This window comes from Glycine max, chromosome 9, assembly GCF_000004515.6.
Source record: "Glycine max cultivar Williams 82 chromosome 9, Glycine_max_v4.0, whole genome shotgun sequence".
Classification (NCBI taxonomy): Eukaryota; Viridiplantae; Streptophyta; class Magnoliopsida; order Fabales; family Fabaceae; genus Glycine; species Glycine max.
The window spans coordinates 1,034,635-1,058,538 of NC_038245.2; the positions used below are offsets into that span (position 1 = coordinate 1,034,635).

Below are 23,904 nucleotides of genomic sequence, written 5' to 3' on the forward strand. Positions count from 1 at the left end.
TTGTGAAAATGAGTTTAATATTAATATGGTTTTGGATTTAAACTTGTAAATTAAAAGGGAGAAAAAAACGGTCTTGCCATAATTATAATCAGTATAGTATTTAGGGTGCTAATTAAATAATTAATAATATTTTTATTAAAAATCATATTAGAAATATGATAAAATTATAATACAATACATTAATCATATTTTTAATAATAAAAAATTCTACATTTAATTTCTTAACAAATAGTACCTTCAAATAGCATTTGTTCTAAAAAGAATATGCAAGAGTTTTGAGTTTTCACCAACTAAGTGGGTGTCCAGCCACTTTGGTCAAGTTGAAACTCCAAAGTCTATGAAACACAAGCTTAATTAAGAAATGAGAATAGTAGTAGCTTTGTGGATGCTGACTCAGCTATATAGTGTTACGTAGCATTAAAAGGTCCACCTCAGATTTTCAGAATCCCCACGTTAATTTAATGTGCTTCTCTCCAACCCGTAACATAGCTCTCTCTCACTGACAGAGTGCAAGGAAAGGGAAATAAGAGAGAGAGAGAAACAGAAAACTTCAGAAGAAGAGCATCAATTGCTAGCTCCAATATATTACCACACCACTGCAAAATTTTCTGAAGCAGAGATCATTGTCCATTATCACAGAAATGGGTGAAGTAAGAGTTCTCTCTTACACAAAAAATTCTTGTCTATATTTATTCTTAATCAATCTGTCTCTTTCCTTTTTTCGACAACTTTTGCTTTGAAAACTAACTACACCACGGGACTAGGATCGTGTTTTTTAAACTTTTATGATCTTTTGTATATAATGTCTGTTTTATGATGTATATGGTGGCATCATTATCAAGTAATGCATGCCACACACACACACACACACATATATATATACTCTAGTTCTACACATGGTGGAGATTTTTCAATCACATCTTTGCTATATCTAATTAATGTTCTATATATTTGCGGAGAACAAGGAAGAAGAAAAGAAAGAAGAGACCACAGAGGAAAAGAAGGAAAAAGAGCCTCCAGAGATAGTGCTCAAGGTTGATATGCACTGTGAAGCTTGTGCAAGGAAAGTTGCAAAAGCATTGAAAGGATTTGAAGGTCATTTTAATTAATTACTTCAATTTATTTTGCTCTAACTCTAAGTCATTTAATCTGATTAAATGTGACAATTGATAAATTTATGAATGCAATCAGAGGAGAATCAAAAAGGGTTGTTTTTACACATTACTAGTTTTTAAGGAATGGTGTCAGCTTCTACTTTTGTTCTCTTTTTTCCCTCTTTTCTTTTCTTGTTAGAGGGATCTGTTATCCATAATTGATTTAGAATTTAACAACACATACATGATGAAGTAATTTGTCAGGTATATATTATTCTCAACTTTTACAGGTAATTTTACACATGTCCGTTTCAAATAGAGACAAAAATTCATCATTTTATTAATGTTTTAACATAGATAATGGTATAGGTGGTGGAAAAGATTAACAATAAAGTGATATTAACGAATTTTGACTTGTAATCTTTTTTTTTTTTGAGACAGGAGTGGAGGAGGTGACTGCAGATAGCAAGGCAAGCAAAGTGGTAGTGAAAGGAAAGGCAGCAGACCCCATAAAGGTGTGTGAGAGACTACAAAAGAAAAGTGGCAAGAAAGTAGAGCTCATTTCACCTTTGCCTAAACCTCCAGAGGAGAAAAAAGAAGAAGAAATCAAAGAAGAACCGCAGCCAGAGGAGAAAAAGGAGGAGGTAAATCATTCCCCCCTTATTTGGCTTATTATCTCCATTAATTTCCAGATTAGACATTAAATTCTCTTTTTGTTTCTGGTCTGTGTACAATTAATTCTCCTTGAGAGATCTTAGAAAGTGTTGTGTTTTGTTTCACATTGAATAATCCAAAGTTACATTAAAATATCTACTGACATAATTTTAACTAAATATTTATATAAGATCTAAATTAATTAGTTGAATATAATATCTAAATTATTATACATCTTCTTATATTTGTCTTCAATTTTCACATGTAAAAAAAGAATAAGTATTCACATATTTGATTTTATTTTAAAAAAGTCATTCTAGGTCCATTATTTGGTTAAATTAAACCAAATTAGGAAATTTGTACATTTCATCAAACATTTTATACTAAATTTTACTATGTTTTTCATATAAAATCATACTCAAAGATAAATCATTTCACTTTAAAAGTAATTCTAATCAGAGTTAATTTTGCAAAATGAATTCATTTAAAAATAATTTTACAACCACTCACCTAAATACACACTATCTCTTTAGCCATATTACAAGCAAAACTTTAAACCATGTGAGTTTTTTACTTTGGAGATTAAGATGAATGTGAATATGGTTGTGCAAGAGAAACATGACCAACATGGCATGCTTATTACAAAGTGAAAATGGAAATACTTTGGGTGGAGTTTCCATTTCCATAGTTTTTATGTTTTGGTTTCTTGTTCCTGTTGTTTCCAAGGAAGATGGATGCTATATGCAAGCATGAAAGTAAAGAAACAAAGTCAGCAAAATGATGCCCCTTCTCCCACAACCACAAGGCAGGTGTAACGAGGGCAACGGTGGTGGTAACAATTAAGAGGACCCCACTCTCTTTTGCAACTTGACATATGTAGCTTGCAGCACAATGGGGTCACGCTCACGGGCTCATTATAAGCCTGTTTTTACTTCTTCTTTTTTACCTTCCCCACATTGTAAAATACAGAAAGTTAGTAATTGATAACACTATATGCATGCCACACATTTCAGAATTTTTAGGGCACACGCATAAGTACAAACATAACCATGTGAACTGTGAAGTGAGTACGTGGGCAGAAGTTGAAAGTTGAAACAACAATCACTCTCTATTAGATTAGATCAGCAGTGTAAGGTAGTTCTGTGTGAGACTGGTCCTCTGGCCTCTGTTAACTGTGTTTTGGGACGAAGATATTGTAACTTTTGTACCCCTTGGCTTTTAGCGTACAATTGGAAACCCCCCACATGGCCCATTTCTGAATTGACAAAATACAAATTAGTGGCAGCACTTAAAAAGCCTCTTTTTTTTTTTTCCGGCAAACTAAGTGGGTTCTCACAACTAACTAACAACTAGTACTATATAAAATTATAAACAAATCAAAATGAAATAAGTTAAGGTGAATTCACTTTAACTCATGAACCGATATATGTACTAGCCCTTTAGGCGTGTAAAAGGTCATTTCAGTTTAACTAACAATCTTGAATTCAACAACTGAATGTGCAGCTGCGTATTCTTATATATATATATATATTAACCTAACATTGCTCACGTTATATACGTTAGTTTTGGCTAAATTAATATATTTATGTATTGTTCAATGAACGTTACATGTTTCATGGTTGTTTCAATTATTTGTTAGCTCCCTCCTGTGGTAACAGTAGTCCTCAAAGTTCGAATGCATTGTGAAGCATGTGCTCAAGTTATACAAAAGCGAATCCGCAAGATTCAAGGTACATAGATTCATGTTCTCTCTCTTTTTCTCTTGATATTCATATTCATAATTCATGCCCTCTCTCTTTCTCTTCAATATATATTATTGATTGCTTCTGCGAACTGTCTCTCCCTCCCTCGTGCACTCACTACAAACACGTTTTAGATCACTCGCTATCTTGGACCCTACATATTTAAAAGAATTCTCTTTTCCTTTTTCTTTGAATTTACTTATCCATTCTTTTGAATTTCATGATGACGAACATGCTTTTCATTATATATATATATAGTTTAATTATATGTTTTATTTGAAGATATTAAATATATTCGTTTGTATTCAATACTTATAATATATATAAAAAAAGTTTAATAGCCATGTCATAAGTCATCCAACAAATAATATTTTAATATAATTTTTAAAATAATTATCATAAAAATTAATAATTTTATCATACATGATAAATTTTAATTAAATGACGATATAAAATTTTTTATACTGTGTGAGTGTATAATTTATTTTTCTCTAAACAAAATTGATAATTGTTTATATCCTTGTCTTCAAATCTTTAAATCAAATGACATGTGAATAAATTTCGAATGCAAGACTTTCATATTATGAGCAATATCAACACACTTTCTTCAGATTTTATGCAGATGTCACTAAAAAGATCTAAGTGTGTTTTGGATTTTAAGTGAACTCAAATGATATTCTCTCAATAATCGAGAGCGTATTAAAAAATTATGTTACTGTCTCTGTATTAAAAGCTAGGTCAAGGAGCATATAATTTACTGATTTTTCTTAATCATAGCGTAAGAATCATAATATGTGGCGCTGATCCGGTTCCTTCCAAAATTGTGCAAGCTTTCAAAGTTTTTCATGCAACCTTTGGGCCGAAAGAAAGAGTTGTGATTTTGTCATTGATAAATCTCGAGGATTATAAATTTTCCATTTCGATGCTGATTTCTTGGGGAGGGGGGTACTTGATGTTGAGATTAATATTTAATATAATCGATCCATGGTTTATCTGTTTTTTTTTTAGGATCTATCTTAACTAGTATTATAATATTATAAACTAAAAAGAAACGTCGTCAGCGTTTAACTCGTCCTTTTATATTAAATTGACAAGCATGACCAGAGTTTAATTTAATTAATTAATCTCTAAACTATATCTTTATATTGCAATATCAAACTCTAATAAATAATTTAATCATTGGCAAGCAATCTATGACATGTTAACATTTTGTTAATGATAATCTATGTATGCAGGAGTAGAGTCAGTGGAGACAAGCTTGGGAAATGATCAAGTCATAGTAAAAGGTGTGATTGACCCAGCAAAGCTAGTTGATTATGTGTACAAGAGGACCAAAAAGCAAGCTTCTATAGTGAAAGAGGAGGAAAAGGAAAAGAAGGAAGAAGAGGAGAAGAAAGAGGAGGAGAAAAAGGAAGAGAAAGAAGAAGAGAAAAAAGGAGAAGATGGTGAAGAGGTTGATACTAAAACTGACATCAAGCGAAGTGAATACTGGCCATTAAGATCCCACGTTGACTACGTTGACTACCCTTATGCTTCTCAGATTTTCAGTGATGAGAACCCAAATGCATGCACTGTAATGTAGATCAGTCTTTTGTACTAACTCAGTATTTTATAGTAGCTGATCGATCAACTGAAGCAACTTGTGCTGTGTCGTTGGAGCGTGGAATAAGATGCATGGTTGTGAATGTTTTCAAGGCTTTGTATATGATTTCGCATCCCTCGGAGTTGGCATTCTATGGAGATAGATGCCTTATTTCTTGTGTTTTATGAGCTTTCTACATATTTCCTTGGCAAAGGGTGGCTAGAATCAGTTGTGTTAGTGTGTACTGAATTTTGGCCTACAACTTCAATTATGTACCTAAATGATGACATCAATTAGTAATTTTAAGTCGTCATGTCATGATAAAACTTGCTGCGAAAATGCTACTTTTAGTGAAATTTTACAAAAGTATAATTACTTGCAATTTACAGAACTCACAAGCCAGCCTTCACATTGGCTGAAGCAAAGTACAAGCCATAGAATAATATTACGTTCGTCCAAGTAAAATTAAACTTAAATTTTTTAATCAAATCTCAAATTTGAGTGTTATGAATAAAAAAATTGTAATTAGAATAAAAAAATCTTACTAAAAGTAATCGATGAGGTTCTCATATTAATCAACGATAAAAAAAAAAAAAAAAACCTATGAATATTTCACATCTATAATATAATATGTTGAGAAAAGAAAAATACAATCCACAGTTTGAAGTGATGGAGAACTGAATTGGATCATTGAACTTCGGCTTCAATGACTAGGGTTAAGGAACTAAGGATGAGGGTTGTCCTTTTATACGGACAGCAGCTGAGTAAGGTAGTGACTAGTGACCAATTATTGACCAAAAGATAAGAAAAAAAGGTAGGAACTGATTGCTTAGCCATTATGCATTAGGGTCTTTCCTTGTTAATGCAATTCTTACATGTCTCATAAATACCAGATATGTAGTTTACTAGTAATGGAACAAAATATACCTTCCAATTATAAATTTTGAGTAGCAGCGCTCGTGGTTTTTAAGAATTCTAAATCCTCTTACATGCTGAATAAATTATTATATTTATATTCTTTTAAAACTTTTTATCAAATGTTTTCTATATAAAGTAAGTGTTATTCATTTGAATATAAACCAAAAAGGGCATGTTAGATGCAATATTATTATCAGTTCTGTAGGAAGAGAATCATGCAAAGTAGTGCCGCGCGCGGAATCTAATTCCAAAAGGAATAGGATGCATGCAATGCAATCTACCAATCTCTGAAGTAATGGGACGTTTAAGATAGCGAAGGTGATATCTAAATGGATGCATAAATCTGAAAAGACGAATCAGGAACACTTTATTCTTGTAAAGCTGGAATTAACAACTTTTTGAGGTGGCAAAGGCTAAGTAAGAAACAGAAACGCCATGACATAGACTTACAGGTTTTTCTTTTTTAGTTTCTTTTTTGTTGGAATCATAGACTTATAGTTGCTATAATTGTGTAAATTAATCCATCATTTTAATGGGAATAGAATTCAACTTACGTAATACATTAGATCAAACAGTGCCTATAGCATAAAACTGCGACACCTATTCTAGAAGAAGGCAGAAACAGGACCATTTCTCAAATAGATTATATAGACTGCACCACTAACGAAATTTTTTGAAGTTGAACAACAAAAATGACAATATTGCCCTTGCGCGACTTAATTTACAGAATTCGAAAATTTAATGCAATATTAAGCTAGTCTCATGTAGTTATATCTATAGTAACAACACCAATGTTTTGCCTATTTTTGTGCTAGAGCGAGATTTAATCTGCAAGCTACAATTTATGTCACCAAAGACTTCATTGTATTTTTGAAAATTTCAAGAGTAACATATTCATGAAACTGAAGCACAGCAAAAACACGTTCTAAAAACCCATAACATTTAAGATTTCACAAAATACTTTTTATTTTCATAATGGGATCCACATATTTTAGGTGTCTACCTAGACACACGCTTTTCAGACATTTTTTTTATAAATATTAATTTTATTAATTCAACTATTAAATTAAAAATGCTTATGATAGATATGAGTGAGTGAGTGAGAGAGTAACCAAGGTTAACCCAATTACAACAATAACAACAACAACAATAACAGCAAAGCCTTTACCCCACTAAGTGAGGTTAATTACATTGATCTCACAACGTCATTTGGCAAGGTTAAAAATAAAAATAAAAATTTATTTCCTTTTATTTTAGTGTGGTTTAATCAAAATTCCTGGAAATATGTACCAAAAAAATCAAAATGTACCAAAAAACATTCCTAGAGAATAGCATCATCAAATGATGTAAGAATGGAAACTGAATTGCATGATGAATGGCCATCAAGCAATTGCATTATATGTACCACAATCTTCACTTTCATGTAATGATCCTTATGAAGTTCAGAATTTCTCGCTCACTTATAACCGTACTGCTCGAAGCTATATTAACTTAAAGGCTTTTAAAGACTACACAGTCCATCTAATTTATGTTGCTTACCTCTGCAAAGACTTGTACAGCACCACAGTCACATATTTGGCTACAAACCGTTGAGTTGTACCAAGTGCAACCACTGAAGGGCTACCCTTTCCTTTCTGCATGTAAAGATGATTGAGCACTACATGCTGAGGTCTGGATGTAAGAGGTTGGACTTCCATATTTGTTGACGGAACGTTAAGAAGCGTCATTTGTAAATATGGAGGAACCAATGGCGGCTCCTTTGCATAATCTTCAGAACTAAGTTGCAAGTTGTTATAGCTAGAGTCTGGTGATTGAGGAGGTTCAAAACTAGAAATGCTTCCAATGTCTTCAGGAACATAATCCTGTATATAATATACAAAATTGTTAGTCTCAACTCTCAATATAGATGTCTGTGCCTTCTGGGCTCTAGCAGTAAAACATATTGCAGACATTAATTTTAGTCCTATAAGAAATGTAATGAAATCAATTTTATCATCATTCTATCATCCCCAGTTTAGGAATTGCAAGTTATACTGATCACCATGTGAGTTTTACAAGAGTGACAAGAGAATTTCATAAGTACGAAGTTACAGGACAATAAAATGATTTAAGAAAATGGATAAACCATTACAAAAATAAATTTCACGCACATTAAGGTTGATTATCTAAAAAGCAACGGAGACTTGCAGAGTTGCTTAGCCACAAAGTGGCATAGAAATGAGTTCAGGATCATATGCGTTGAAAACAAAGTTCTTGCAATAAGAAAAGAAAATTTGGCCGAAGAGCATGAAATTAATGAAAAAGGGAAAGACATTCCAAGGAGAAATTGATTGCAGGGGGATACTAAAACAAGTTTCACCCCCCAAAAAAGTAAATTTAGAATTTGATACCTTGAAAGGAGAGAAAAGTGAAATCTAATCCAAGTTGCCACAAAAAAATAAGGTCCTTAACAATTCACTCATACAGGGTTCCTTAACAATGAGATAAGCATGCACAAAATCACCATCACATGTCAATTTTGATCATAAGCCAAACGAATCAACAAATAGTACCTGCAAGTCCAAAACGTTGTAAGCATTCCCTGAATCATCTTGAGCCCAAGGCAAGTCAGGTGCGTACCTCCACTGTCCATCCACAATAAATCTAAATTGGTATACACCAGATGGCAGCACCTTCATTATTGTGAAGTCCTTCCCTGATCTCTGTAAAGGCATTCTGATGAACCAAGAATATTAGTATCTAAGCAACAGTAATAGCAACCTTTAAAGACAAATAAAATACGCATTAAGGTGCATTTGATTTGTTCTTTGTTTTAATTTTCAGTTCATATGCTTGCACTATCTCTAGAGATTTGATATTTAACCAAGTCAAATGGTGTCATGTGATCCATGGTGACAATTTTATAATTATTAGAGAAACCATATCAACTGAAAACTAAAAAACAAACCAAAAGCATCCTAAATTTTCCAAACCTTGTTTTCCAATTATCCCACGAACCCTCCACGGCAACTTCCTTCCCATCATAGCTCCAAGTAATCATCGTTGGAATTCCCAGTTCACAGTACATATCCTCATAAACTGACGTAGTCTGCATCCAGGAAGGGCTTGGAGCATGCATCTCATCAGGTTTTTGTAGCGGAACCACCGGAACCTAAACACAAACACGGGAAAGGGGAACAGTTAACAACTGACAAAAAAACTGAGAATCCACAAAAACAGTACCTAAAAACAGACAACAGCCAAGCACGTATATTCAAAGCAGCAAAATTTCAGAACCACGCTAAATAGAGAGCAAATAGGAAATCTAACATGATTGACAACAAAACATCGTATAGCCCCTAGTGTCCACAATTAACGTAGGAGAGCAAGGGGGTACGACTATTGATTCCTGAACTGGACCAAAAAAAAAGCTAGAAGACGCGAATATAGTCCTTTAAAGCAATCCCAGTACCGTAACCAAATTGCTTCACAGTTACAGCAACACTCAACTAGATTCCCACACATGCTAACAAATTACCAAAAACCACTGGCTGGTGAAAGCATGGAACTCCAAAATAGTAAATGAACAAAACAAAAAATACAGAGCTTCAGAACTTGATAATCCACTTCATGAACTGGCATCAAAAATCTAGTCTGCACCAGAAGTTCTTTTACAATCGCAAAAACCTTTTAAAAAAAAAGTTATAGTATAATTCCCCTTCCAAAATGAATGCACTCGGACATCATGGCTCCTAGGACTTGTCGAACCAAAAAGTTTGACTTTCGTTTTAGTCTTTTAGACACTCCAAACATCAAGAGTTTAAGGGGGAACAAATATAAAAAAAAAATGATTTTTTTACAATCTGGACGGATATAGAAGAAAGGAAAAAAAATCCCATTTATGGATGAATTGTAAAGAGATGAAAAAAGGAGAAATTTACTTGTGGGGTGAACATGAATGGAGATTGGGTAGCTCTAGGGCTAGCAGGGGGAGAATGACCCATCAACTCCGAGGGCGCATGGTGAGAAGGATTGGAAGACATGCAATCGGTGACACTGTCAGAACCACCTTCTTCTCCGTCGTCTTCTTCTTCTTCTTCTTCTTCTTCTTCTTCTTCTTCTTCTTCTCCTTCGGTTCCGGATGGAGTACCGTTCACATCGTCTCTCCCATTGGCATTGCCCATCGTTGTTATGCAGGGAGAGGGAGTAAGAAGAAGAGAAGAGAAAGAGAAAGGGGAGGGAATGGGTTATAGAATAATGAAGTGTGACTGTTTCTTTGTTTCTGGGGATGGAAAGAGAAAGGAGTGAGGGTGGGACGTTGTGTTGGGGATGGATGGATGGATGGATGGTGGTCACTGGTCACGTCATCACAATTCACAAGGAGCCTTGTGTTGTGTTTGTTCCCATGGCAGGACGCCAAGCCAACACTGAGTGCTTCCGGTTACGGGCTGAAAAAGCCCGAACCGGAGGAAAGGAAACTCAGTACGGTTATCATATGGGTCCTGTACCAACAATTGGCCCGTCAGTGGTGTGGGTGGAGCAAGGTGTTTTGTGGGTGAAGTACATCAATTTTAAAAAGGGTTTAAATGGGACTTTGGATCGGGTTAATCTTTTGGGTCTCATGGAATTTTTTACTTTTTTTGTTTTCACTCAATTTTTCAAAGTCAATAAGAGAAAAGCTATGAATGTAATGTAACGCCCCTCAGTTGATTTCTTGGTTTTTATAAAGGAAAAAATGTCACATGTTGACAAAAGGGTCCAATATATAATTTTCTGTAAAATATTTCTCTTAAAATTTGTTTTATACTTTATTTGCCACATTGCTCGTCAACATCTAGATGTTGCAAGGAACAAATTACTCAACACACATTTTTGAACACGTAATCTTGTTGATTGAAATTATTGAAAATAACAATTATTTGTGGATTCCATATCATGTTTATTATTTCTCTTTCTTGAATTTGTAGTTTTCAAAAACAGTTAATCAAATAGGAAAAAAAGTGTTTAAAGGAGTGTGTTATAAAGTGTTTCTAACACTCCTCAATTCAATAAATAAAGATATATATTTGAGATTTTAGTTATAGAATGAATAATGCATGCACTGATATTGTCTTTTAGACTAGGAATTAATATATAATAAATTTGTTAATTTTTTTTATCATAATTACCTTCCAAAAGTAATTGGTAGGATAAAGAAAATTTCATAAAAAACATGACTATTGAAATTTAAAAGTTATTAAAATTTGTTTGATTAGTCAAATATTTTTAAAAATATTCATACATATTTATAGGAATTAAAGATTCTTGTAGTTGAGTAACATTACCTTTTACTTGTGTGGGTCTCATTATTTCAAAAAGATGTCCCAGTGGATTAAAGGAGAAATAAGTTTATAAACTATTCTAAACTTCAATTTATATTAAATGTGAAATTCTATTGGGATACTGAAATATACCCTATTCGATAAAATATTTCAACTAGTTTTTAATATTTTTTATTAAATGAAAAATTCATTTGATTGTTCGATAAATAATTTTTTTTTAATAATTTCTTACTTTTTTTGACATACTATTTGATATAACATTTTTTAAAATGCTAATTTCTATTATATAATTTTTTATATTTTCTTTCACTTTTATTTTTGATATATTTATTCATTTTACTTGTTATCTTTTGAAATAAATCATTATTCTATTATTTTTCAATCATTTTATACTTTTCATTAACTTCAACTGTTAATTTTAGTCAAACACTTTTAATTTAATAAATTAATTTTTTAACTTTTAACTGTCACTTAACTTTTCAATTTTCAATAATCTTTTGAGCTTTCAATTAAATTTTTAACTAATTTTATCAAACATAATCACAATAATCTTTGGGTTGAGATTAAAGGGTCACATATGACTTCAAGTTTATGCATCAGTAGACTCACTACATTTGAAACATTCCACTGATTTGGATGAGTTTCATGTTTTCGTCATTAAAAGGCATTTTAGTGAATGAAAAAGAGAAAGATGTAGATAAATTATCGTTGACTTTGATTCTCAATTTATATCATAAATTAATTTTAACTTTTCAAAACTTCAAATGAAAAATCTCTGATAACACAATTCCTTTTTTATTACTTGAACCGACAACCCGTGTAATTGGATTAATTTACCTGTATTACTCTTATGTGTAATAAATTTGACTTGATCAACACGAAAGTAAATTTCTTTCATTCAATACAGACCGAACTTTTATATATTTAAATAATTTTTTTTAATAAAATAACAGCTCATAATTATAATTTTAACAATACATTTTTAATTAAAAAAACAAAACAAATCCAAAGATGCATTAAGTGATAAGTGTTTCAATTAGACTATTGTGTGTTAAACGAAAATATATTATTTTTTCTGAGTAAGAAAACATTCAGTTAAAATATTAATTTTGTATAAATATACAAAATAAAACCGAGTTGCTACGTAACTGTGAAGAGAAGGATTGAAAGTGATTGAGCGTAGGAGCGTGCGAGTGTGAGGTAAAGAAAAAAAGAGTGTATTTTCGTTTTGACTCTTTCTATCAGGCATTATATCAAACACCTATCCGATCGCTTCATTTGTCAGTATATTCTGACAAAATCCCAGTCCACTGCGCCGAATCTCGTGAGTGCCCACTTCTGTCTCTTCCTCTCTCTTTACAATTTTCTCACCTTCAACCTTAATTCCACTCCCACTTGTTGCCATTTGATGAATGCTATGCTATGGGTAGGTTTAGCCACTCCTAGTTTGTTACATTATATGGAAACATGATATCACATTTCAGGTGTGTGTGTAAAGTTGTTTATAATCTATCTCTTTCAAGACAGTTTAATGGAAATGTGTTGATGTAATTGTGACATGCTCTTTGCAATATTTTTTTTTTACCTCTGTTAATGATACTAGGAGTTTGTTGGGAATTTCCCATCTTTCTTGACCCTGATGGAATGTAATAGATACAGTTCCTGGTGCCAAGGAAATAGGGACATGACAAGCACCTTGCCTTGTGTAAATCTTGTATTGGTTCTTACCAGTGAGTGATATCTTGTTTGACAAGAGACCTAGCTAGTGGTGTTGGCATCTGAGAGTTGAGGCCTTTATAGTCTTAAATGATGTCCAGTCATATGTATAGCTTCTAGGATCCTTGTTGCTTATTGACTATGACTTAGGTTTCTTTAATTTTTTCCTCCAACAGTAAGCTGTGTTTCTCTGAAATTTATTTTACCATGTATTTACGTTTTGTCTGATGGGCCATACGATTTAGTTTTGTACAATGCTTATACTGTCAGTGTGTGTTTGAGTGAGGTTCTGTAAAATTGATTTTGAAGTGAAGTGCTTTATGCTGAGTTATAGTAAAATTCATTATTATTTTTTTTATCTAATACAAGAGTTACCTAACGTTGCTTTGACTTAATCAATTTTTGAGGCAGAATCAATTTCTTAACATAAAACCAAACATGTGAACATTTAACTAAAGTTACATTTGCTGATATTTCATTGTAAACTTTGGATGTTTCAACGTGAATCTAAACACACACTTGTACACTTCAGAGTTTTCTCAGTTGTGAGGAAGTATTAGCTTACTGTTTTGAGTGAGAGAAAGGGGGAAAAGTCTTTTATTATCCTTACTTTCACAGATACACTCTTTGATGACACCTCTTCTATGTTCTGAAACTAACACCTTGGATAACTTTGAAGTAGTGCCTGGATCATTTGCTGACTTGAATATGCAAAGCATAAGGAAATCTATCTTGACTCGTGTGAATTTGAGGAGATCAACCGAAAGATGGTTTTTGGCTGGGGATGAGGGTGCTCATAAGCAATTGAGATGTTGGTGCTCTTCAACAGCTGTCAGCTCTGATCAAATACTGGACCGAGTGATTGCACTGGCCAAGAAATATGATAAAATTGATGGCTCAAAGGTATATTAAATTAATGGTTAATAGAGACTTACCATTCTATGTAGCTATATATAGTGCTGGAATCCATTTCTCTGTTTTTACTATTCATGTTTGCAAACATAAAAAATATTGCTGACAGCTGGATTACTCTTACAGTTCTACTTGACCTGCCCATTTTGTAGGTCACTGAAACAGCTGATTTTCAAAAAGACTTGAACCTGGACAGTTTGGACCGAGTGGAACTCATTATGGCCCTTGAAGAAGAATTTTCTATTGAAATCCCTGATGAGAAGGCTGATAAGCTTGCTTGCTGTGCTGATATTGCAAAATACATAGCAGAGGTTGATCAGAAAAACCTGGAAAAGCCCTGACTTCTCAGTTTTGTTTATGGGATGTACATTCCATTTTTTGTGGCTGTGCTACATGGATCTCTCTTAAGTCAGCTTAGTTGCATTATGCATATTAGTTGATCGACAGTTTGCTTCGTTCGGGTAGTTATTGGTAGAATGCATAAGAACCCCATGATTTACATGTTGAGTTTTAGATCTGTTGAAATGCACTGATTCACTCAATAAAATAATTGTGAATTTTGTTTTTAATCGACAAATGGTAGTTTGTTAGTTTTTGTGAAATCCTATTCTTACACACGAGGCGTGTAGTCGCTTATCCTTTACTCAGTTCTTGCCTCAATGTTGAATGCTGAAACGTTATGTCTCCTGCACTGTAATTGCGAATGTCATTCCCAAAGGATAGAAGCCTAAGTCCCTTATGTATCTAGACATGAGCATCCAAGCACCATGATCCCTTTGGACTCCAAAGAATTTTCACTCTGCATATCTTTTCCAAGTTGGGAATTGCATGAAGGCGTGAAGGGAGGTCGACAATGAAACCTCCAAATTCGTCAGTAACTGCGTTTGCTACCATTTATTTGCCTTTCCTCCTCTCGGCAGCATGACTGCGGCACTTGACAGCAACTGAAACTCCTGTCTGAATATTAGAATTAACCAAATTTGCAGGCAAAGAAATTTCAAGTGGTTTGGTTTCATGATGACCATAATAAAAATTCATTAATTTTGACTGCAGTCAAAATGGATTTCAGAAAAATATAAAAGTTTGATTTTTGTTTGGCAAAACTGATTTTTTCTTAGAATCTCGCTTGAACTTAAAGTAACAAAAAGTAATTTTTGTGTTGAATTAAAAATTCTTCCTTAAGTTTTATAATGAACTTGCTTTCAAGATAAAATCATACAAACATAAATCATTTCAGCTTAAAATTAATTTTAACCGAAATTAATTACATTTAAATTTAATTTATCAGCACTCATCCAAATACACAAAAATCGCCCATTCAATATCTACGTTGCATGGAATTGGCATCAAATTTGTTAATGGTGTGTCTGGAGCTAGGTGGAAGCTATTATACCTCAATCGTGCTATTCAGGACACCTACATTGGTCGTCAACTTGAATGATATAAGAGTGCATGTGTTTTGCTGCTTCATTATGATATAAACCTCGTTTACTATTATAATATTATGTGTGGTAGTTCATATATTATTTGTTCTCGGCAAACGTGTAGGGATAAGAAGAATGTTCAATGCAAATTCTTTCACGCATCCACGCATAGGTATACAGTTATGGTTCCTATCCTTTCTGGTTCTTATATCATTATCATTATAAAATGGCATAATTTAACAGGATAATTGGAATCACTTTCACTGTATTTTCTTTCCACATCTTTCCTTCTCATTAAAATCAATGATGTCTATTAGTAAATTCGAAACAGAGTATTTCTTCTCCAAACTAGAAAGTATATATTTCCAAAAAGTGCAAGCTAGCTACCTTTTTTCTTTGCACCATATTAATCAATGGCATACCCAAGGCTGTAAATCTTAAGCTTCGGAACATTAATCTTTGTCTTAATTTGCCAAGTGCTGACAGATATTGCTTTGGTTAACCTAGCTCGTGATTAGTGATTTGCTTGCTACTTAATGGACATTTCATATATAGAAGAAACAAACTATATATATATATATATATATATATATATATATATATATATATATATATATATATATATATATATATATATATCCGGTATAGGCCATTCACGAGGTTGGTCCTTTCCACAATGGAAAAATCCTCACTCGATAAACTGAGCCTTTTCACTAGAACTGTAAATAGATTTTGCTCTCTCCATAGCCAGCCATTTAATAACTTGAACAGCGGATTGACCAAGAAGACTAAGCATAGGAACAGCATCACAAGGGTAGGGTAATCAATCCCTCATTTGTATGCTCAATTTAATTCTGTTGTTTTTGACTCGGGTATTTGATTTTAGATCATGGTATTCCTTAATCAAATATATCTAGTTATGTGACATGGGTAAAAGATGCCTTGCTATTAGTTTTAGTTTTATTATCTAATTTTTAATTTCAAAATAAATTCATTTTAAAAGTTTATTAACCTATTAAAATCATATATTAATTTAAGGACATTTTTATAAAGTGATAACAATAATAATGAGAATTATTGTTAAATGACAAAGACAACAATAATGTCAATAATAACCATGTTTAGTAATGATAATATTAATAGTATTAAATGTGATGACGGTAAAAATAATATATTTATTTCAAAAATTATATTTAAGAACAAAAACAAAAAATTCACCATCATTTGTTCAAATGGGCCCTTAATGTTTGATAAGTTATTTACTTAATCATCATTAACTTGCTACTAATAACTTAATAAATTATATAGAATCTAATTTGAGTTAATTGTAGCACGCACAAGCGGATGTATCCGGAGTGAGGACACCAAAGTCCGAACCTTAATTTTGTCTAAATTCCAATATCCTTTTGTCATAGAAAAGGGTTTGTTTAATTCCCTGAATATAGTTGGATTTGGGTTATAAGAGTGCCGATTCTGTTATGCTTTGCATGAATGAAATTGATGATACTGCTCAAACTCATACGTTGTCCCTTCCTTTTCTTTTTTGGTGTAAAATATATTATTTTCTTTTTAATTTGATGGGAAGTTGATTTGTTGAGGATATAAATGAATCAAGTTTCAAATACCTTGCTTCCAACATTTAAACACCGCCAATTAGGTTATAGCAATCGACTCGAGTAGTAATTAATTAATTAGTGTGATGTTTGATCAGCATTTGACACCTTAAAAATTGAAGAGCGGGACCCCCACAGTTGATGATAAACTGCCAGGTGGCTGAAGGAGGTGGTTTCGTGAAGAATGAATGAGTCATGACGACCTTCTTTCAAAATTAGTGGCAAATCAAGTGATCAGTGTCCATGGATTTGTCTGATACGTGACGCACACATCTCAGCAATCGTAACGCTGACAAGAGGCAAAGCTGGGCTGACAGAAGCTTCATAAGCCATATATACTACTTCAGTTTTGATTAAATTAATTTTTTAGATTTAATTTAATCTTTTAATTTTTTTTCAAATTCAATTTGATTCACTAATTTTTTAAATCGATTCAATTTTTTTTCAATCTAAATTGTGAGAAAATTATACTTTATGATAATTCAAAATTATCACTAAGTAGTTTTAAATTATCACAAAATACATATTTTTTTTAAAAATGAATTAGTTTTAAAAATTAGATAATCAAATTGAAAAGAAAAACACTAAAGGATCAAATTGAATAAAAAAAATTAAACAACCAAATTGAACTTAAATAATAAATTAAATGACAAAAAACTAATTTAACTATTTTCTTTTCTACTTTTATTTCACTTAGTATATTATATCAATCTTTTTTTTATCAAAGAAATCTAACTCATTTAGTTAAATATATAAGTTATTAAATTTTCTATTAGCTATTTTCAATTTCTAGTTTCTTACGAAAATCTACCTGTATGTCAAAATTTCTCGATGTAAAAATTTATACTACTAGAAAATATACTTTTAATATCATCATTTTAAAATCAATTTTATAAAAATTGATGTAAAAAAAAATAATGACATATTTGTAAATAAATGGAGTTTGAAACATCGATTTCTAAAAAATCAATATTGCTAATAGTATGTTAACATTGGTTTATAGAAAATCAATGTTGCTAATAAGATACAAACATCAATTTTCTAAAAATCGATGTTACTAACAGGATGTTAACATCGGTTCTTAGAACACCAACGTTTCTAGCTAGTAGGATGTTGCACACTCTCTCTCATCTATTAAGGGATTATGTTACTTTATTATTATTATTATTATTATATCTCTTTATTACCTTTCCAGATATTCTTCAGAACAATGGTGCAACCCTTTTCTCGATGGTGTTTTCCTTTCTGATCTCGACCTCATTGCAACTCCCACCACCGCGACACCCAACCTCCTCACACCTCCATTGATTTTCAATCTCCTAAGAAGCAACACCATTTATTTCTCTCACCCATACTGGTGACAACTCCCATCACCATCACGACCTTCCTTCCTTCACCATCGTTTGGTCACAGATCTAATTCAAGATACTCAGTCATATAAATTAAAAGGACATGGTAATTATCTTTTTATGTCATTGCATCTTGCCTGAGTTGTTTTGTAAATGTGGCCTTCAATGTCTAAATAAACCCCCCTCCCCCACAAAAAAAAACAAAATACAATTTTTTTTGTCAATTGTAATTTGCCTAAATTGATCTTTTTAGCTTAAATTGACTCATGTGCCTTAAAATAAACATTACTATTATGTTCTTCAGCTTTTTATTTAAAGATTCTCAGTGGCTCATACAGTGTCTTGACTCAATCTTAACAACAGTCTTAGCTCAAACCAACATATTTTCTACTATTTTTTAGAAGCATGATGTGACACAAATGAAAATTTGGAAATGATTCCATTAATTGTGTACAAGTTTGTGTATATATTATTTGAGAGTTTTACCTGATTTAATTTGATTTCTTGGATTAGTTATTTGAACAATGTTTCATATGCCTTAATTTCCACACATTCAGTCATTGGGGCTTGCCCAAGGTGGATAGGATTGATGCCTTATTGTTTCTTGGATATATGATTATATGACTATTTATATTAAATATTGATATAAAAAGTACCAAATATTGCTAATAGAAGTGCATTAAAAATTTTGTTTAAGTTTTTAATGTGTCTTTTAAAATTACAGGGAGGGAAATAAAGAGAATGTGTTGCATTTTTTTTAAAATAACATTCTACATCGGTTATATAATAAATGATGTAGAAAGTGACTATACAACATTGGTTATAAGAAGAATTGATGTAGGAAAGACACTTTCATTTTAGACAAAATCAATGTTATAAGTATTATACAACACCGATTTTGACAAAACTGATATGAAAAGTGTCTTTTCAACATCAATTTTGGTAAAACTGATGTTACTTTTGTTTTATATGACATCGATCTTGGGAATGTTACTTTTGATTTTCAACATTGATTTTTATAACAAATATTAAAAATGATTTACTTTTAACAATCATCGTTTCAACATCGATTCAAAGCTAATATTAAATATTTTTTAGAATTGATGTTAATGATCTATTTTCTAATAGTCTCAAACCTTAATTTATTAAGTTGCAAAAAATCAATTTTTTTAAATACTCAACCTCTGATGGTTTCTTGAAATAATAGATAGGCCATTGTTTCTTATGCTTACCACACATAGACAATAATAACCCAACCCTACATCGACCCCCTTTATCTGGAAGGTGCCATCTAGTTGGAAGAATATTTTGAAGGATCCTCCTAGTTAGTGTGAATGTACAACTTTCACTACTTCTTTCCTAGGCTCTCCTTTTTGCATAATTAATGAAAAAGTTAGTTGAAAATTAAACGGAGAGTTTAGAAGTTATAAGCTTGAATAATTGGGAGTTGAATTAAAATTAAAGCTAAAATATATTTTGTTGTTCATATAAAATTGGTAGAGTTTTATTTTTTATTCTATTGTATTATTTTTTTGCCTGAAATTAGAATTGAATGACTCCAAACCTATATAATATGATTTTTTAATTTAAATTTTAATATATAATTTCTAAAGATTAAAAATTATCACAAATTATATGACAAATAATCAAAACATAGTTTTTGACTGTTAAAAATTAGTACAAATTAAAAAAAATGCAAGAATCTACTACCTATTCCCACAACAATGAAATTGAAATTAAACACCAAATTGCACATGTACAGGACACCATTAACACATAATCAGGCAAAGAAGAAGAAAAAAAACTCCAATTTTTCACACCCTAAGCACCAGACCCAACACGCAAAAGAAAATCGTAGTTGGCAACCAAACGCCCCCTGCTCGCATCCTAGCGGCAACATCTGACCCAAAAACACAAAAATAATGGCACAAATTGATGGTGTATACGTGATTGGGAGGAAAATCGAGAGAAGGTGCGATGATGTTTGGTGTTCAAGACGAGATGCACCTTCACGAACAGCGATGGATGAAAAATAACATAATTTTACCGGAAAAGAAAAACAGACGATTTTTTTTTTTCAAGTAATGAAAAACAAACTTTATCAATTTTATACTAACAAAAAATATATTTTAATCTAAAATTAATTAGATTAACTACCTGATAAATACTGCTGGTATTTATTTTGGTAGAAAATACTACTAGTATTAATTAACGTAAAAAGTCATGTTTTTATATTAAATTAATTTGTAATTTTGATCCTCTTATATTTTAATGGTAATATTTGATCTTTTTAGTCTTATATATTGGTAACAAATAATTATAATTAATTGAGTTATTAAGTTAATTATAAATGAATCAAAATAATTAATTATTAAAAAATAAATAAAAATTATTAATCTTATTTTGTCACTTCCTCCTCTTCTCTCTAAAAATTTCTTCTCCCTCCATTGTTATATGCAAAAATTTTAAAAACTAAATAGACCAAAATTAATTCATTCTTTATATTAAAAGTTGAAAAGTTATAAGTTGAAAACTGAAACCTAATAAAACCTAATAAATTAATAGCTGATTGAATTAAAAATCTTTAATGACATTAACTAATTGAATGCTTTAATAAATTTTAATTATTGTAATTATATTATTATAAAATAAAGTCTTTTCTAGTAAGCAAATATCACATGACAACACTATTTTTTTTCTTTTCTTATCAAGATTCAGTAAAATTGTTTTTAATTTTTAAATTCATTGAAATGTATAATTATAAGAATTAATTAAGGTAATTGGGATGAATATATATATTCTAATTTTTAATTTGAATGAACAATAATAATCAACATCGATATCATATGAGAGGAAACTATCTTATATAAGGGTAAATAGATTAGACTTGTATCCATGTAATCAAACATGAACTATAAAAATTTAATGTCATGACTTTTATAAAAAAAGTCATATAATTTTGACATTAAATTTCAATCCTTCTAATTATATATCAAATTTCAATCCTCTCATGCTAATTATTTTTTCTCATAAGATATGCTAACTATATATATATGATTTAACTAAGGTACTTTATAATGTTTTAACTAAATTATTTTAAGGTGAATAATTCAATAAATTAATGCGGTTATTATTCTAGATAATCAAGGTAGTTACATGTAATTTATTTTTAATTGTTAATATATTTCGGAACTTTTTATTAAAAAATATTGAGAATGCCATAAAATGATGTCTAAGGCTAGGCTTGAGCTTTCTCCCTTCATGAGCCGATCGAGGCAACGAGCCGTCCTACAGAAGACAGCTTAGGAGGTCTTGTCTCCTTTTAGCACAAAACAATTCAACATCGACGTGGATGTTTGGTTCCTAAGGTACTAGTATAGCCTCAATCCAACACTAAACATCAAGCATACATACGCGTCAATTAATTGACCTATCACATAAACCAACGGCCACAAATCATCCACGACTCCATAATAATAAAACATAATTAATTGATCAACTCCAAACAACTTAATTATACCCTCTTAATTAATCAAATTCTCCAATCCAACCCACACATACACACCAACACCCAAACTCCCCCACTCACCCACTTCTCCCACTCCAACCTTCCTTATTTAATTCTATCCTCACTCTCAAACCCTAACTTCTTCAATCTCAATCATTCACGACTAATCTTGTTGATCACTTGTGGTCTAGATGAATCCAAGGACACCCACAATCCAATCTTAATATATAGTACACGTCACGGCCTTTTTCTCACACCCTTGCTAGCTAGGTCAAATAGTGTTATTAATACTTTATATTTATATAAAAACAAGTTCACACTAGACAATCTACTCAAGTTGAGTCAGCTAGATAAAAGTATTCTAAACGAAAAGTCTTGTTTACGAGTATTTTAATATAGATGATAAATCGAAGACAGATAATAAAGAATTTATATAACTTACACATTCGGTTAGCCTAATTAAATACGTTGGTGGTTAAATTAGAATAAGTTTGCATGAGTCGATATATGCAGTGAGTGATATCAATACTTTACGTATAAATAGAATATATAGCAAAAAAACATATGTGTGTATATATAATAAGGTTGTATATGGTTTGGTGGGATTTGTCTAGAGTCTTTAGAAAAGATATCCATGGCTGAGTCCGACAACGAGTCAGGAGGTCACACGGGGAACGCGAGCGGGAGCAACGAGTTGTCCGGTTGCAGGGAGCAAGACAGGTTCCTCCCAATAGCAAACGTGAGCAGGATCATGAAGAAGGCGTTGCCGGCGAACGCGAAGATATCGAAGGAGGCGAAGGAGACGGTGCAGGAGTGCGTGTCGGAGTTCATCAGCTTCATAACAGGAGAGGCTTCCGATAAGTGCCAGAAGGAGAAGAGGAAGACGATCAACGGCGACGATCTTCTCTGGGCCATGACTACCCTGGGCTTCGAGGACTACGTGGATCCTCTCAAGATTTACCTGCACAAGTATAGGGAGATGGAGGGGGAGAAAACCGCTATGATGGGAAGGCCACATGAGAGGGATGAGGGTTATGGCCATGGCCATGGTCATGCAACTCCTATGATGACGATGATGATGGGGCATCAGCCCCAGCACCAGCACCAGCACCAGCACCAGGGACACGTGTATGGATCTGGATCAGCATCTTCTGCAAGAACTAGATAGCATGTGTCATCTGTTTAAGCTTAATTGATTTTATTATGAGGATGATATGATATAAGATTTATATTCGTATATGTTTGGTTTTAGAAATACACCAGCTCCAGCTTGTAATTGCTTGAAACTTCCTTGTTGAGAGAATATAGACATTAATGTGGATGGTGATGTGGCATATGTGGCATACACAGAATTTTTGTATTCTTCTTTCTTTCTATGGATTTTTGTGTAAGGGCAGGACTATGGCTTTGTTTGCTGATCGTATAGCTAGTATGGTGCTATCTAGGTTCGGATTTTTTTCTTTTTCATGTATAATGAAAAATTAACGGAGGAAATTACTCTTACGTTACTTTGAAATTAATTAACTACCTGCTGCTTCTGCCTTTTTTTTTTTCTCCTTTCTGAGATAACAGATATATGAATAGTATTACTATTGTATACCATTTTTGTCTTTTAGTTTTCAATTTTAGAAGTTCAATATGACGTATGTATGTGTCCCTTGATGGTCAACTGGGCTAATGACTACAGAAGAGGCTAAAGAACGAGTAGCAAAATTAGTTTAAATGCAATAAATAACACAAGAGACACAGTAAATTAATAATTAGTTTTTTTTTTGTATCTCTATATGTATTTTTTTAAGGTAGTCTTATTTATTGATAAAAAAAGGTAATTAATCTTGTTTGAAATAGGACCGGATATTAAATGGGGAGACTTCTCCAAACTGATTTTTAACATATATGACTAATAAGGCTTGAATGTTTTTTTTTGGTGGAAGCTTGAATGTTTGTTATGTATATGGAAAATATTTTATTAAGAGTTAAAATTCACTTTAAATAATATATACAGTTAAAAAAATAGTTTCTGTCTATTAGATTAATTAATAAATATCTTGGTGAAAAAAAATGTTTAAACCTAAGAGACAGCGGCGCATAT

General features: G+C 31.9%; 4 protein-coding genes across 11 annotated transcripts; 3 read left to right on the forward strand and 1 right to left on the reverse strand.

The window, feature by feature from the left end:
* The first annotated feature begins 454 nt into the window (after positions 1–454).
* Positions 455–5,398, forward strand: LOC100807490 (heavy metal-associated isoprenylated plant protein 7). Of its 2 annotated transcripts, none has more exons than XM_006586716.4 (5): positions 455–650; positions 960–1,095; positions 1,536–1,738; positions 3,388–3,478; positions 4,726–5,398. In XM_006586716.4, exons 1-5 carry the CDS (start codon positions 642–644, stop codon positions 5,070–5,072), a joined length of 786 nt encoding a protein of 261 aa, XP_006586779.1. In that variant the 5' UTR covers positions 455–641; the 3' UTR covers positions 5,073–5,398. The 2 variants fall into 2 exon arrangements, with proteins under 2 accessions (XP_006586779.1, XP_003534939.1); XM_003534891.5 differs by having other exon boundaries at positions 966–1,095.
* A 1,939-nt stretch (positions 5,399–7,337) lies between these two features.
* LOC100811585 (SNF1-related protein kinase regulatory subunit beta-2) lies at positions 7,338–10,521 on the reverse strand. The gene is made up of 4 exons (XM_003534895.5): positions 9,911–10,521; positions 8,963–9,141; positions 8,543–8,705; positions 7,338–7,852 (listed from the first exon to the last, which is right to left on the reverse strand). The coding sequence occupies exons 1-4, from the start codon at positions 10,151–10,153 to the stop codon at positions 7,526–7,528; spliced, it is 912 nt and encodes a 303-aa protein (XP_003534943.1). The 5' UTR covers positions 10,154–10,521; the 3' UTR covers positions 7,338–7,525.
* Positions 10,522–12,428: 1,907 nt separating this feature from the next.
* On the forward strand, positions 12,429–14,487 carry LOC100305704 (uncharacterized). Of its 7 annotated transcripts, none has more exons than XM_006586549.4 (3): positions 12,429–12,716; positions 13,689–13,909; positions 14,071–14,487. In XM_006586549.4, exons 1-3 carry the CDS (start codon positions 12,713–12,715, stop codon positions 14,257–14,259), a joined length of 414 nt encoding a protein of 137 aa, XP_006586612.1. In that variant the 5' UTR covers positions 12,429–12,712; the 3' UTR covers positions 14,260–14,487.
* A 7,891-nt stretch (positions 14,488–22,378) lies between these two features.
* LOC100305641 (H4 superfamily) lies at positions 22,379–23,270 on the forward strand. The gene has a single exon (NM_001251469.2). The coding sequence runs from the start codon at positions 22,447–22,449 to the stop codon at positions 22,978–22,980; it is 534 nt and encodes a 177-aa protein (NP_001238398.2). The 5' UTR covers positions 22,379–22,446; the 3' UTR covers positions 22,981–23,270.
* Positions 23,271–23,904: the final 634 nt, after the last annotated feature.